At 46.1% G+C, this 15,532-nt stretch overlaps 1 protein-coding gene across 3 annotated transcripts in view; it reads right to left on the bottom strand.

The window, feature by feature from the left end:
• The window catches only part of LOC148008701 (pseudouridine-5'-phosphate glycosidase-like), a 187,079-nt gene that overhangs the window by 94,131 nt on the left and 77,416 nt on the right, over positions 1-15,532 (bottom strand). For 2 of the 3 annotated variants that reach the window (XR_015689971.1, XM_087674054.1), the window contains exon 5: positions 12,347-12,670. The exons of the other annotated variant lie outside the window; for it this stretch is intronic. Coding sequence is in view for 1 of the 2 variants with exons in the window: in XM_087674054.1 (XP_087530180.1) it covers positions 12,347-12,670 (324 nt within the window). In the remaining variant the exon portion in view is untranslated. The remainder of the gene's footprint in view (positions 1-12,346; positions 12,671-15,532) is intronic. 3 annotated transcript variants of the gene reach the window in all.

The following is a 15,532-nucleotide window of genomic DNA, read 5'->3' as shown; positions in this document are numbered from 1 at the left end:
CACATTCATTTATAGCATTCATTCACTTCAAAGTTGTGTTCTCTCTCTCCCTTCTTCTGTTTGTGTTTGAGTTTTTGTGTTTGAGTTTTGAGTTTTGCGTTTAGAGTTTGAGTTTTGGAGTTTTGTGTTTAGGGTTTGAGTTTTGCCCTCTGTGTCTGTGTCTGTCTCTTTGTGTTTCTGTCGTGGTCGTACACTCTGTGTGTCCTCAGTGCAAACCCTAGCAGTTTCCTTCACAAGGTATCAGAGCCGGTGCTCTTGTAAAGAGTATCCTGCGGATATTGTGAAGAGCTAGTCTTTGTGCAAGGCACACAATACGACTCGTAACCGAATCACAATGTCCCAGACACCTTCTTCTCCAGTTCCTATGATGTCTTATCAAGCTTCTCCATCATTGGAGGCCTTGAGACGACATTATAGACTCGGTGAGGAGAATGAGACTCCACCTTCACCAAATTTCACCAACATGACAGACGAGGACTTTGAGAAGTACTATTGCAACAAGTATGGTGATGTTTATACCCCTCCTACCAGTTTTGCTACCACATCTGGACCGGTTGGTGAGGTTGGCCGCCTCTCCGATCATGCAGGACATACGGCATTCGGAACGACTGGCGATCCATCTTCATCATCTCAGCCAGATCCAATGTCAGGCTTGTACAATTCTTTTGTGTTGCATGACTCAAAACCCTCGCATGTTTCTTCTTTTGAGGTACAGGATCCGGATGGCTTTGCGTATGTGAACTTCAATAAAGGGGGCTCACAAAGCAGACAAAATTCAAGTACATCTACAGCTTTTGTTTCATTTGAGCATATCACACACACTTCTCACTTCCCTCCCATCCCACCCTCTTCTATATCACACCTCTCATCATCTTTCCAAAACCTTGGATTACACTCCACGTCTGCATCATACACCCTAGGGGTTGGGTCTTCCATCTCCGCTCCAACACCTTTTCCTTCTCCACCCCATTCTCTGCCTCTTTGCACCATGGTACTTCGTTAGGGGGAATGCCACCCTTTAACACAGTGCCTCTCACCTTCCAGCACATTAGCACACCCATAACTCCTGGGAAGACTGTGATAGGCATCCCCCTCACTATCCCCAGTTTCACATCTCCCATGACCACTCAGTCGCAGGGGTTTCCATCCTCAGCTTATGGTGCGTCTTCACACTCTCCTTGGGTTACACCTACGCAGGGATTCCCATCTTCTACTCACCATGTTCCCGTCCCACCTCCTTGGGTTTCTCATGTGGCTACCATGCCCATGCCTAGTCAACCCATCCCTACTTATGGATCCACCTTGCACACCACGCGCATGCCTGGTGGGCACTCTGGGGCCCATTCCCAAGTGTACACTCCCGCATCCTACCCACACTACACTTTTCACACTATCCATCTCCGAGCACTACCACTCATGTTGCAACGGCCAAGAATGCCTTCACGAACAAGACACGTTTTAACAGGTCAAATTTCACCACTTGGTCTAATCTCATGCAACAAGTGCTTGAGTCTCACGGTCTTTGGCACCTCATCATTGGTCTAGAGCCTATGTCGGACCCTCGACTAGCTCACCCTAATTACATCCGTCAATGGAGAGCCCACAATGCCACAGCCAATGTTGAGCTGATGCAGGAATTGCTTCCTGAGTTTCACTCTCAGTTGCAGCACATCCTGCTTGCATCAGAGCATTGGAGTCACCTTCTCGACCACTATGTGGCTCGTGATCATACTCAGCGCATCAATCTTAACTTCGAGCTTCAAGAGTTCTCTATTCAGGAAGGGGATGATCTGAAAGTCAAGCTGGCTGAATATAGGCGGTTACTTGCCAAGTTCGTCTTTACTAGCTCTCCAAAGTCAGATGACGATCAGGTTACATTCTTCTTGAATAAGTTGCCCAACAAGTACTTCAACAGATTGCTTTGGTCCTCCCCTGGGCTAGAGAAGTGGAGATGCGCACCATTCCTTTCATGGTTTCATGACCCTAAGAGTGCTTGCTCTTCTCCACCATGGCGATTTCCCCTCCCGAGACGGATCATGCAGCATCTCTCTCGATGCTATTAGGGCGATGACTTCTACCTTGCTCTTCTAGTGGGATGCTTCATCCACTTCATCTTTTTTCTTTCCTTCTGGTTCTCGGCACCATATGAAGACTGACATCAGGCTCCTCTTCCTTCTTTGGCATCTACATCTATGTTGGGAGGGGGTTCCTACCCTTCTTGGTATTCTACAAGCTTCAGCACTTTGTCTTTGACATTGGCTTCCTCCCCCTGTTATACCTTACCCTTTGCATTGCATGATTACATCATCCTTGTACTAGGGCGCTTGGGCAAGTGAACAATTTCCCTACGAGGGACACTGTCCAAGTGGCACCTGCTGCATGAGCATTCTTCAATATGTAGCATGCTTTGCATCTCATTGTGTAGAGCACCACTTGCGCGGCAAGCGTTTTATTAAAGACTGGGAGATTTTCCTTCGACCAAGATATTTTATCACAATAATAGGATATTGTACCCAATGCCTCCCAAACTTTAGCCTTTCTATTTATTGCTCTTTCATCATCCCCATGGTCTTTCATTGCATTGTGTAGCACTTTCCATTGGTTGTACTAAATGTGAGATGACCCTTTTGTGGAGTTTTTTTCTTTTGAGCTTGCCATGGACCGGCGGCTGTTGTTACCACACCACCATGCTTCTTCATCACATGGATACCTCCACCTATTTTTCCTCATCATCAACCCCCTGAGTGGATGGATTAGCTTGTATTGTTTTGTGCTGCGTTGGGTGTACCCTCCCTACTCCTGTCTTCTTGGTCACTTTTACTCAATCGGCCACATCCCATCAAATTTACTTCACTTATTCACAAAAAAGAAAAAAAAATCCATGTAGTTCCATCCACCTTTGTAGGGCTTGGTAGGCCACTGGGCAGCCGAATGACTGCTCTAAAGTGTCCCTAATTCTTTGAAAATAAGGCGTGATTTGCCATCCATTTACCGTTGTCTCGTGAACCCTCCCATCCATGTCACCTAGCTTATAGTTGCTATTTGGATATCTCCTTATGACCATGAATAGCCCTTCCCACTTGAACTTAAGTTTAGCATCGTTTCTGTTATCAAAGCAATTATTATAGCGTAGCACAAGTAATCCTTCCCTTATGTGTTTGCTAGCCAACTTCTTATTAAATGTCTTCCTCCTCTCTTCAACCTGCATAGAATAGTGTTGGACTACTGCTTCTCTGTCTAATTTCAGCCTCTCTAGATCCAAGATTCTTTTCTCTAACTTCTTATCTTGATTCTTCTCTCAACTGGCTACTAAAACATGTAAGCTGGCGAGTTTCACCTGTCCGATACCCTGTCCTCTCTCGGATGACTGTTTGGATTCCCTTGGTAAGATAACCATCGCCTTTGTAGTCTTGGTAGGCCACTGGGCAGCCGACGTGCACCCTTTGTCCGATGCCTTGGCTGCTTTGGGGTGGGACGCCTTGAGATACATAAACATCACAATGGCTAGCCTAACCTTTTAGCTTGAAATTGGGACTAAGAGGGGGTGTTGAGCTAAAATATGCATTACTTGCTGATTAGCCTCTTAAACAGCCCCAAAACACACTAAAAATGCTCCTTTAGAATAAAACCCTAAAACGGGAAGCGGTTCGAGAGAGTTTAGTGAAAACCCTAATTTTTGGGGTGCCTTTCCACATCTATAAATAGACAGGCTGCCCCCATTCAGCCATCATCCCTGTTTGCAAGTTATACCAGCCCACACACCCTCTACTGCTGTTGGCGCCTAGTTTCAAGCCTGCAGCCCGCCTCCATCTGCTGTCCAGTCATCATCGACTGCAGCCACATTATTTTCAGCCTGTCCATTGCTGTAGGCGACAGCTCTTAGCTATGCTGGCGACTGCTCCAAACTATCCCATACTGCTGTTCAGCCTGCTGTCCATCATCTCCAAGGTCAGCCAGCCTGCGTTTTCAGCATTGCAGGCCCTAACACTCTCAGACACTATTCCAGCCTGCTGTTTACAACAGACATTGCACAATTTCCAGCCTCTGATCAGTGGTACACGGCTGCATTTACCAGTTTCCAGCCTCCATACTGCTGCGTTTTGGTGACCAGCCTACTGCCATTCACTATTTAACACTCCTACACTCCGACTGGTGGTCCACAGACTTGGGATCCGTCTTCGGTGGATGTCACACTCTGACATTGCTCTACCCTTGAGCACACTGTACACTCTTACATTCATTTACAGCATTCATTCACTTCAGAGTTGTATTCTCTCTCTCCCTTCTTCTGTTTGTGTTTGAGTTTTGAGTTTTGTGTTTAGGGTTTGAGTTTTTGAGTTTTGTGTTTAGGGTTTAAGTTTTGCCCTCTGTGTCTGTGTCTGTCTCTTTGTGTTTCTGTCGTGGTCGTACACTTTGTGTGTCCTCAGTGCAAAACCTAGCAGTTTCCTTCACACCACCCCCCAGGCGAGCACTCCCCCTGATCCACACCCGTTTCAGGAGATCCCCCCCAAACCCACCCCCCCTCCTCCCACAGGTGGTGATAAGCCACACACGCCCACATCCTCCTCGCACCAACAGTGTTCCCCCTCCCACACAGCCACCAGCTCATCTGCCCTTGCCGCTCATCACACTTTCCCAAGACAAGCACAGTTATTGCCACAGGAGTTCTTCCACAGTTGCCCATGGTCCTATCTGAGAGTTGCGAAGCGCGGAGAGTTCCCACTACCTCTACAGGTAGGGGTCTTCGTGGTTCGTAAGTCAAGGAGGGGCAAGGTCCATCTACTAGCACCGCCGGATGGACCAAACTACGCCTTTTTCCTTCAGTCCTCTAACTCAAGGAATTGAACGATGACACAGATTGAGGAGGAGTTGAAGAGTTAGGTGGTGGACCACATCTCCCAGTGGATGGGAGAAGAACTAGCATTGTCTGCACAGCAGTGGCCTGGTTGCATAATGAACATTAACTGGTGGGCTGGAGCCAAGGTACCACACTTTAGCATGATCTTTCAAGTCCCCCCCCCCCCATAGTGGAGAGCTCCAAGGGATGTGATCGAGTGGCCCCTAGCACAAGCGGCCCGTTTCTACCAATGTACAGAGTCACAACTCTCAGCATGGCTGATAGACGCATTGATAGTACCACTTGGAGCATCTATTACCCCTTTGGTTCGGCCAAGGGCCACCATGGGGGACTGGAGTTCGCCGTCCAGACCTATGGCAAAGCGTACTTGCATGCCCCATAGTTGTTCCTCCTCATCAGTAACCTGCATACCGAACAGATGCCTGTTCGGTCAATCACAGGTTTCCCCACGAGCTTACACCTTGCATCCTAGAATGTGAATAGTCTCCACTACAGTGGGACACGTGGTTCCAAGAAGTTGATCGTTCGGCAAGAGCTGCAGCCTGCCCTTGCCGGACGGATCGACATCTTACTTCTACAGGAGCACTCACTCCCACCCAGGCCCAAAGGGTTGGAGAGGTACTCTCGAGCAACTCGCAAACCTACTGGGAGCACGCCATAGGTGCCCACGGCAGGAGTGGAGGCGTATGCACCTCTATTGACCTGAGTCTCACCGCCTATGTACGAGACCATGGAACAATAGTGGCAGGAAGGGTTCTATGGATCAGATTGGATATTGGGGACTCGTACCTTGGGGTCCTCAATGTCTATGCCTCTACGAAGGTTAGGGCACGCAGCATGTTCTGGATGGAGATCGCGGATGGACTCCCAGAGGTGGACTCCTGGATCATTGGAGGAGATTTCAACAACCTGGAAGCTTTTAAGGACCAGCAGGACAGAGGCAGAAACTACCACGGCATGGCTCGGGAGGAGCAGGAGGCATGGGAGGTCTTTCTACTGGCAATAGGAGCACGCGATGCCTGGAGAGACCCTGCCTTCCACAGGAGGGAGAGGTCACTAGACTTCTCTTGGGGATACAAGAGGCTAGGTGGAGTCCTGTTGGAGCGGTTGGACAGGTTTTATGTGGGAGAGTGGGATGGCTCTCGTGGAGGCCAAATTGGGCAGTTGGCAAACACCACGTTGTCCGATCATTGCCCGATTCTCCTGATACGAGATCCCCCAGCATCTATCCTAGACACACGAGCCTGACTCGATCTATAGGAGGGAGGAGGTGACGAGACAGATAGAGCAGGTTTGGACCAAGGAGTGGGGCAGGAGGGACCGGATCGCGGAGGAGGTTGCAAAGGCCCTAGCCGAGTCTAGCAAAATCTGCCAAGAGGCAACCATACAGGCTAGGCAATAGAGTTGGAAGGAGGAGAGAGCACTCCGGCGAGACCTTGCAGCCACGCAAAGATTACTACAGGAGGCACCAGGGGATCCCACGCACAGGAGGTGCGCACGCAAGCAGCCATTGCTGGCCTAGAGGACAAGCGCTCGGAGTTCTCTTTCCACACCTCAGCAGCTTTCTGGGCATGGAAGGGAGATACAATGTGCAGGGAGTTTTTCAAGGTGCACCACCCTCGCTCCTCAGGAGAGCAAATACGCAGCCTTCGAGATCAGTATGGAAGGACTCATTCTAGCCCCCCAGACGAGGTAATGGAGATCACCACCGATTACTACAGTCGCTTGTTCCAGTAGGAAACAGCCTCAGCTAGAGAGCAGCGATGTAGACAGCAAGTCTGGGATCACATCCCGTTCCTCGTCTTAGAGGAGATGGGACGCTCCCTCCTAGCCCCCTTCACAGAGAAGGAATTGGAAAAGGCTTTCCATACATATGACGGGTAAAAATGCCTGGAAGAGGATGGCCTCTCTAAGGTCTTCTTCACTACCTACTAGGAAGTGGTGAAGGACCCCCTACTAATGGCCTTCCAAGAGATCTTCACTACAGGACAGATGCCAGGGAGTCTTTCGGCAGGCCATATCAGTCTTCTCCCCAAAGGGAAAGACCGGTTGGAGCTTTCCCAGTGGAGACCGATCACATTATTGTCAGTTGTCTATAAGGCATTGGCAAAGATGATTGGTAGACGACTACGCCCCGTGCTGCCAGACATCATCCATGACACACAGACAGGCTTTGTCCAGGATAGGAGCATCCTAGACAATGTATTCACCTTCTTTGAGGCGACAAAGTGGGCTCAGCATAGCGGGCAGAGACTAGCCGTACTACTCTTGGATTTTGAGAAAGCTTATGACAAGGTGGACTGGGACTTTCTAGAGGGCACCGTGTTGAGGTTAGGTTTCCCCCAAGCTTGGATTCGCGGGGTCTCCGCACTTTATAGATCAGCCACCAACAAGGTTCTCATAGGTGGTAGACGTGGGGAGGAGTTTTGGCTGGAGAGATCGGTACGGTAGGGCACCCCCTGGCCCCGTACCTATTCCTACTCTTTGTAGAGGCGATGTCCCATTTCCTCAGGTCACGTGTGAGCAGATTACGCAGCCTCCCACTTCCAATGAGAGAGGAGACTGAGTTGTTAGACTCAGAGTATGCAAATGACATAGCACTCTACATAGAGGACGATGAGCTGATGCTAGAGAGAGTGAGGCTGGCTCTTGAGGTGTTTTGTCTTGCAACGCTAACAAAAATCAACTAGCGAAGGTCGGTTGGTTTCCTCACAAACCCGGACTCTAACACGGAGTGCGACATCCACCTGGGATTTAGATGGGGGAGCAAAGGGCAGGGGGCTGACCTACTGGAGCATGGCTCGCCTCGCACTAGCCGGCCGAGCCCTGGTGGTTAACCAGGTCCTCCTAGCAACGGCCTAGTATATCGCTTCATGTTGATGCTTCTCCTCATCCTGCATAGTACAACTTTGTCGCCTAGTGCGGAACTTCCTTTGGTTAGGGTCCGATGGCTCCACAAATTCCAAGGCCAAGGTGGCGTGGGCGACCATCATACAACATCGGTTTGAGGGAGGGCTTGGAATCATAGACCTAGAGTACAAGAGTATGGCCCTCTTGGGCAAGCTAGTTGTCCGCGGCCTCACACCAAGCGGAAAGACCTGGAAGGTTTTATTGTAAGAGGGTCTTCAATATTGTAGACCGAGGCTTAGCAGTGAGTGGAGGCCGTCCCTCAGATGGATCTTCATGTCAGCCCAGATCACCCCTCCCCATATCACCTTTCCTATGCAGCTTACTCCGCGTGTAGCAGGGCCTCTGTAAGGCCCTAATCCAAAGCCCCCTAGGCTGCCAGGAGGAGATAGACCGTCAGCCGGTGATCTTGAACCCTCAAGTCAAAGATCGAGAAGAGGCACAGATTGACGAGCGCCCCCACATCCAATGGGCTGGTTGCGAGATCGGCCCGACTCATACCATCAGGACATGGCGAGAGGCATACAGGATGGCGAACGAGGAGGTGTTGTAGCGAGTATCAGACTGCCAGAGAGGAGTGGAGTTGAGAAGAAGGGAGGTAGACGCAGCAATACCTCTGGAGTGGCTTGCTCCAGCGATACGAGTACCGATAGAGCCCAGGGAGGTATGGGCCACTAGGTTTTCACCAATAGGCATCCCCCTACGATTGGCAAGTAGAGTGGGCGGCGCCCCGCAAGGGATCTTCACTGTTCAGGAGGGGGGGCGTCTGGCCCTTGACAAAGGGCAGCAAGATGAGGGGATAGCTGCCCTTTCGTGGAAGAGGATTCGAGTTGTGGGCCTTCAAGGGAAGACATGGCGACTGGACCCCTATGTTTTCTGGAAGGAGCTCAGGGAGTGGCGCCTTTGGATCTGGGAGAGTAGACCGCTTGATGAGTTGGAGTGGGATCCACGAAAGTGGCTATGGCCGGCCACTGCAGTCGCCAAGAAGCCACTGAGGTTCCTGGAGTACACTACCAAGATTGGCAGACACGTACTGATGTAGGAGGATACGGATTGGGCGCCGTCACGTAACAGGCACTGGGCGGAGCACAGCATTACGGAGCTATTCCGACAGACCTTCTAGCACCGCCTATGGGATAGTTGAAGGCCAAGGAGGGTATCGTATTTCTTATGGCTAGTGGCACATGGAGGCTTGGCGGTGGGAAGTTGGCTTGCCCAAAAGCAAAAGGAGGGAGGTTGTAAGCCCTACACACAGCAACCTCTGGAAACCCCAAAGCACTGCCTTTGGTAATGTGAGGAGGAGTAGCTCGTGTGGAGAGGAGCATGCCGCATCCTTCGCCGTATAGCACCCAGCCTTGGGTGTATCTCATAGTCAGCTTTCTGTTGGCAGGCAGTCAGCCAGGGCTGTCACCTTCTGTATGAGACCAGGATGTAGGACACGATATTCATCATCGAGGCAGGGTCGTACGCGCAATGGTCGGTTTGGAGGCTCTACCCATCCGCCAGGTACTGGAGCCCACAGCAGACCGCTTTGAGGTATGGGAGATCATAGGGAGTCTTACTGGATGGCATATCTGGAAGGCGTGGTGTCACGAGGCTTTCGGCGGAGAGAGACTTTCAGTACAGGCGACCTTAGCAGAGCTCTGGACCTCCATCATCCACTCCTCCGCGGCCGTTGGGATCAAGTGCAAGGCAAGTCCAGGACTCGTCAGGAGCTCTGTTGTCGTTTCATGCATACTTGGGGCAGCCAAGACCTGTTTTTCATGATGCATGCAGGCAGCCCCAGATGGCGATACACCCCCCTCCCCCCCCCAATGGCTTCTTGCCCCCATCCCCCCCAGACCGCCTTGAGAGGCTTGTATACATTATGTATTTGTGACTTTGCATCAGCTCCAGCTAGTCTGTTGAGCATGAGCACTTCATTGTAATCAATTTTATTGAGTTATATAATCAGCCACATTTTATTTGCAAAAGAAAAAATCTCGTGCTTGGATCTATCCCAACACCCATTAAATGCAAGAAAACTATTAAGAATAAAGAAAAGGTTCAAATACTTCATTAGGAGAGGCAGGATTTGAACCTACAAAGAAGGGTTTCCAACAGGTTTACAGTCTGTCACTTTTAACCACTCAGCCACTCTCCAGTGGCTTGGATTTAGACCAAAGCACACTTCTCTAGCCACTGCCCAGTCCACGATTTTAAAAAAATTTACTGCCCTGACACACTTAAATGGAGTTGATTGAGACGTTAGGAATCTCTCTTATTATAATACTCTTCATTCATATACAGGTGAGCTTGTCCAAACTAGAATTACACTCAGCCTCACTGTATCTCATTGTCCAGATGTGCAACCAAGCAATGATGCTGTTAATGAGCTCCCATCTGTTAAAATCACCTGCAGTCCACTCTGTCTGAGAGAAACATAGAGTGGGGTATGATGCTCAGATCTGATCCAATGTCAGATAGGCTATGCTCCCTTGGAAGCCCTAATATCCACAAGCTGGCCTCTATCTTATCCATTGCTACTTACATTGCTATCATATCACCATCAGTTGCCCTGCAATACTAGTCTGAAAATAATAGCCTCCCCTCAAAATGAAGATGGATCCAACCCCAACATTGTTAGCAACCATGATTGTCATGCCTTGTCATCTCCTGCCTATGAGCCTCATTCCGAGTCAGACGAGGACTTTAGGAGCTTTGACATGTCTATCGCTTGTTTTGACAGAGGAGGTATCTCACTCTAGAGTGACCATCTAAGTGCATTCCTATGTATTTCTCCTTTTTTCAGCTTTCAGTGTGCTTTCCCTATGCAGTTTCTGCATTTCCCAAGTTGTCTCCATCTGCCAAATAGTATCCAGCCATCCTGGCATTTTTGCCGTGTCACCAGGCATTTTTCCAGCATTTATTGCTGGTCGGCCCATTTTTAGGGCCCAAGGTGCAGGTCAGCCAGATTTAGGAGTAGTTGGCTATATATAGCCCCCCCACTCACTTGGCAAATCATCTTCCTTCTTCCTTGGTAGGCACACACTCCGACTCCATCATCTTCCTCCATCTCCAGTGCTGCCCTCATCATCAGCCTGATCTAGTGCCCTCGCTGACATTGTGGCTTACGTGTAGAGACTAATCAATCTTCTTTTTGTATTCAGCATTTGTTCCTTGTTCAACGCAAATTTCTTTCTTCTTTTCTTGCATTCTCTTTCTGCGAAGAATTGCTTTAAACATAGAAAACAAAAAACCAATCGTACAACAAAGCACAAACTGATAAACACAGAACACGATGTAATATTTCCGCGCAATTAAAAGTTAGTTAGTTAGTTTGTAAGTTAGTAAAGTCAATTAGTTAGTAATAAGTTAGTATGATAATAAGTTAGTTAGTAAAGTAGTTAAGTTACTAAGTGAGTAAGTTAGTAAGGTTAAGTTAGTAAGTTATATAACTAATAACTAACCTTACTAACTAAAACTAATGACTAACCTTACTAACAAAAACTAATAACTAACTAACGTTTTAAGAAAAAGAAAAGGAATCGGATTGTTCGCCGCGCCTCATCATCATCGTCATCATCTTCATCGTCGTTGTCATCATCATCATCTTCTTCTTCGTCATTATCATCATCCTCATCATCTTCATCATCTCCTTTATCATATTCATCTTCTTTAGCATAAATATCTCCTTTACCACCAAAATAGGTATTGACCAACCTCACGATTCCCCCCTTTTTTCTTAAGAAAAATAAAATAAAAGAGAAAGAAGGTCCCCACTCTAAGTGGAGGAGTTGTCTTTACACAAAGAGAGGAGAAGGGAGAGACAGCATGCACTCCCTTCTGCCTATATAAAGGCATGCCCTCTACTTAGTTCGGAGGGAGGCACAAGTAGATTCTGAGAGGCTACGAGAGGAAGGTAGAGAGAAAGAGATAGAAGGATACTCTCCCTCCTCCCCCCCCCCCCCCAAGAGGCTACAAGAGGGAGCTAGAGAAGGAGAGTTAGAGAGAGAGAGAGAGAGAGAGAGAGGGAAGATCCCGAGAGGCTACCAGAGAGGAAATTAGAGAGAGGGTAGAGAGGGAAGAACTAACTCAACCTCATCACTACAAGAGAAACGCCCTATAGACGCGCACTATACACGCGAAATAGCGGGCGTGTTTATCAGCGCGTCTATTGGCACTAGTATATAGACGCGAAAAATGCGTCTATATACTCGCGTTTTTAAACGCGCTTAAATATGCGAAAATAAACGCACAGATTTTTCATTTCTCATAAAGTCCCTAAATATGATCAAACATCTTAACAGCTAGTATTTTTTAGAATACATTACCAACTTTACTTCTTTGTGGTCTAATATAGCTTACCTAATTGTACTTCTTTGTGCATCTTGGTGCATTGTTCTTTGGATGTGCGCATTCAATTCTAATACTATAACACAACAAACATTATATATATCACAAAAGTAAACGGCTCTTAATTGATATTTTAGTTTTTTCTGAGTATTACAAATATACATCCAATCATTCAAAGCTAATTATATGCTACAATAAATGATCAATCGCATCTTCAATGAGATCGGCCCTTGCTAGACTATCTACCTCTAGGTCTATGTTACCAATAGGCAATGAAACAAAAAAGTCTATCCCATTGTCAGATGTATTGCTATGCTCAATTTCTTCATTATCATCTGCAACGATATTGTTATCCTCTTCTGCGCATCCTTGAACATCCTCGCGGGAATCATCTTGCACTGCATCATGTATATAATCGATCATGGCATCATCATGTACATCATCATTGATTGTTGGATTGTCATCAACTATCTCTATGTTAGTAGCATTGCCATATATTGGTTTTGAACGATTAGATATGGGGATGATATGCCACCATCGATTATTGTTTACCATTGGGTGATACACAACCTGCATTTAAAAAACAAAAAGTAAGCAACTTAGATATTTATTGTATTTTGAGAATGTATCAAGAAGTAATATATATGAAAATAAATAGCTTCTAATATACAAGCTCACATTGTTGAGGTAGTACGAATGTGTCATTCTTACCTTGGTGAAATTTTATAGAGTCAATTACTACAAAACCACTTGGATGACGTCTAATTGTGCAACGCTCACCCGTTGTCACTACTTTAAACCACTTCACATCTAGTACATATATAAAAAATCGCAAGCTTCAAAATATCTTGGATCAAGCCACAATAACCTTCCATGGTGCCATTGGTATCCTGGAAGTTTGCAAGGATACCACAATCCTGGGTCTTTATCTTATCATCTATACGTTGAGTTCGAAAATGTTTGCCTTCACACCAAATAGCATTGAACAATGTGCACTAGTAGTACATTGTTGAGACCATATTAATGATTTAGTTAAAGATGAAACATGTGAAATTATTATATCATATATAACTAAAGATAATTTAATTATAAGTATGTCTCACCTTTGATAAGCAACCTCGTGTGTATTCCCACTCCTCTTGCAATATATCCATCGCCTCCTCTTTTTCCATCTTCTCAATTTCTTCATGTAGCCAATCTATATCAATATGACGTGGAATTGCACTTAAATGTTTAGGATATGGGGCATTACGTCCATGTCTAGCACGAAATGCTTGCCTTTCGCTTACTCTGCTTGCCCTTGTTTCTTTATACAATGTCACCCATTTACTCATTACTTCGCTGTTAAGCACACAAAATACATTTAACTTACGAAGTTTCTCTTTCATTAGCACTTTGCTCCTTCCTTTTCCTTGAAGTATTATAGAGGTCATCCTCAAATCTTCATCATCTTTCCATAGTCGTGGTAAAGAGGGATCCACTTTAGTAAGATATTCAAAGATTTGTACAAGGGATAATCGCACTAACCAACCCTCAGCCATGCTTTCTCGAGCCGTGCATTTTGCATTACAAAATCTTTTAGGGTTTTCATAAAGTGCTCTAGAAAAAACATCCAGCTTGCATGAACTACCCCACAAATTGCGATCTCATCAATCAGATGTACGAGTAAGTGTACTTGAGTAGTCAAAATGGAGCGAGGAAAAGTTTCCTCCACCAAACAAACCACCTCAACGGACAATACTCGAGCCTCTTGCAACGTATTTGGATCGATTTCCTTCAAACTCATAAATCTACCAACATGCAATTGAGAACGATGATTAGTTTTGTCCATAAATTCAAGCGGGTTTACTACGTGATGTACGTAATATGTAAACTAAAAAAAAAGTATAATGTATACATACCTCGCGAGCTCACCCATCTTGTAAATGATATCACGCACATCTTTCGAAACACAATGGGATATGCTAGTAGGAAGGATGAACTGCATGTAAATATTCATACTTTGTTAATTAGTCTACATAGTTACTCCACTAATTAATATATTTATTGCTATGAAAATCCTTACCTGAATCATTTTGTGCCAATCGTGAGACTTCAAACCGGATAGTTGCTTCACACCTCTTTTCTTTTTCTTTATGAAGGCTCCCTTGAGGCATCTCATATATCCTGTGGGAGTTCGAAAGCTACATATCTGCTGCTTCACCATCTTTTCTTCGGTCTTCGACAACCTCCAAGGTGCACGCGGTAACTCAATCTTTCCTCTAGGTCCGATGCGTGGCCAAGCTCATCTCATACGTCCAATGCTACGTAAATCCTCCCTTACATTGACAGAATCAAGAGCCCCGATTAAGTGATCCCATAATGTAGAGGCAACATTCTTGAATATATGCATGGGGAGGTCCAACAGGTGATTGATCTTGAGTTCAATCCAATATGGGAGAGGAAAAAATATAGAGAATCTAAGGCACAAACAATATATTATTTCTCGTTCTCATAATGGAGTGTACTTTAAAGACAAACAAAAGAAGTAAACTAGTTACCGACTCATGCCGAGTGGAGGATGATCATTGGCGTGTGTCCAAGTGTCCTTCCAATCTTGAATGGTCAGAGATTGTGGAGTTCTTCCATTAGTAGGGGGTGCATATTTGGGGTGGTCAATAGGAAGAAAACGATTATGATTGTCATAGATAACCTTCTTCAAGCGTGTCGGTCTAGAAGAAACCAGAGAGGGACCACAAATTGAACATGCATGATATCCTGATGTAATTAAACCTGTAGAAACAAGTGGGTTAATGATGACATATATTTGATTAAGGGTAAGAATGAATAAAATAGAGTACGCAACTACCTGAACACTCTCCATAGCCCGGAAAGTCATGCATGGTCCACAACAACATGCCCTATAAAGTGAAATCTCTAGAGGACAATGATGCACTTACATCTTATACCTAGATACCTCTCCATAGCATTTCTAGCTCCTCGATCAAAGGCTCTAAGTAAACGTCCATGTTTTTTACTTTGTGTTTTCCAAGAATCAAAAGGGACAACATTACATGTCCTTTTTTTATTGCCATGGACGGAGGGATATTATAGTTCACCAATACCACGGGCCATACACTATATGAGGTGCTTTTGATACCAAATGGATTTATTCCATCTAATCCTAGACCAAATCTCAAATTTCTGGGCTCTTCTTTGAATGTAGGCCACAAATTGTCTACGTGTTGCCAAGCTGGTGTGTCTGAAAGAATTCTCCACTTTTCATCACTTGCATGGTAACTAGCATGCCATGACATGAGTCTTGCAATAGATTCACACTTAAACATAAGTTGAATACATGGAATAATAGAAAAATGTCGCAAAATCTTACGAGGCACATCTATTGATTTCATCTCCTGGTTGTATCTTGGTTCACCATAAATAAAACAATGT

Source organism: Lygodium microphyllum, unplaced genomic scaffold, assembly GCF_053477565.2.
Source record: "Lygodium microphyllum isolate KBCC unplaced genomic scaffold, Lygodium_microphyllum_v1.1.10 scaffold_78, whole genome shotgun sequence".
Classification (NCBI taxonomy): Eukaryota; Viridiplantae; Streptophyta; class Polypodiopsida; order Schizaeales; family Lygodiaceae; genus Lygodium; species Lygodium microphyllum.
The sequence above is the reverse complement of the archived record's forward strand: the minus strand, read 5'-3'. Positions and strand labels throughout refer to the sequence as shown.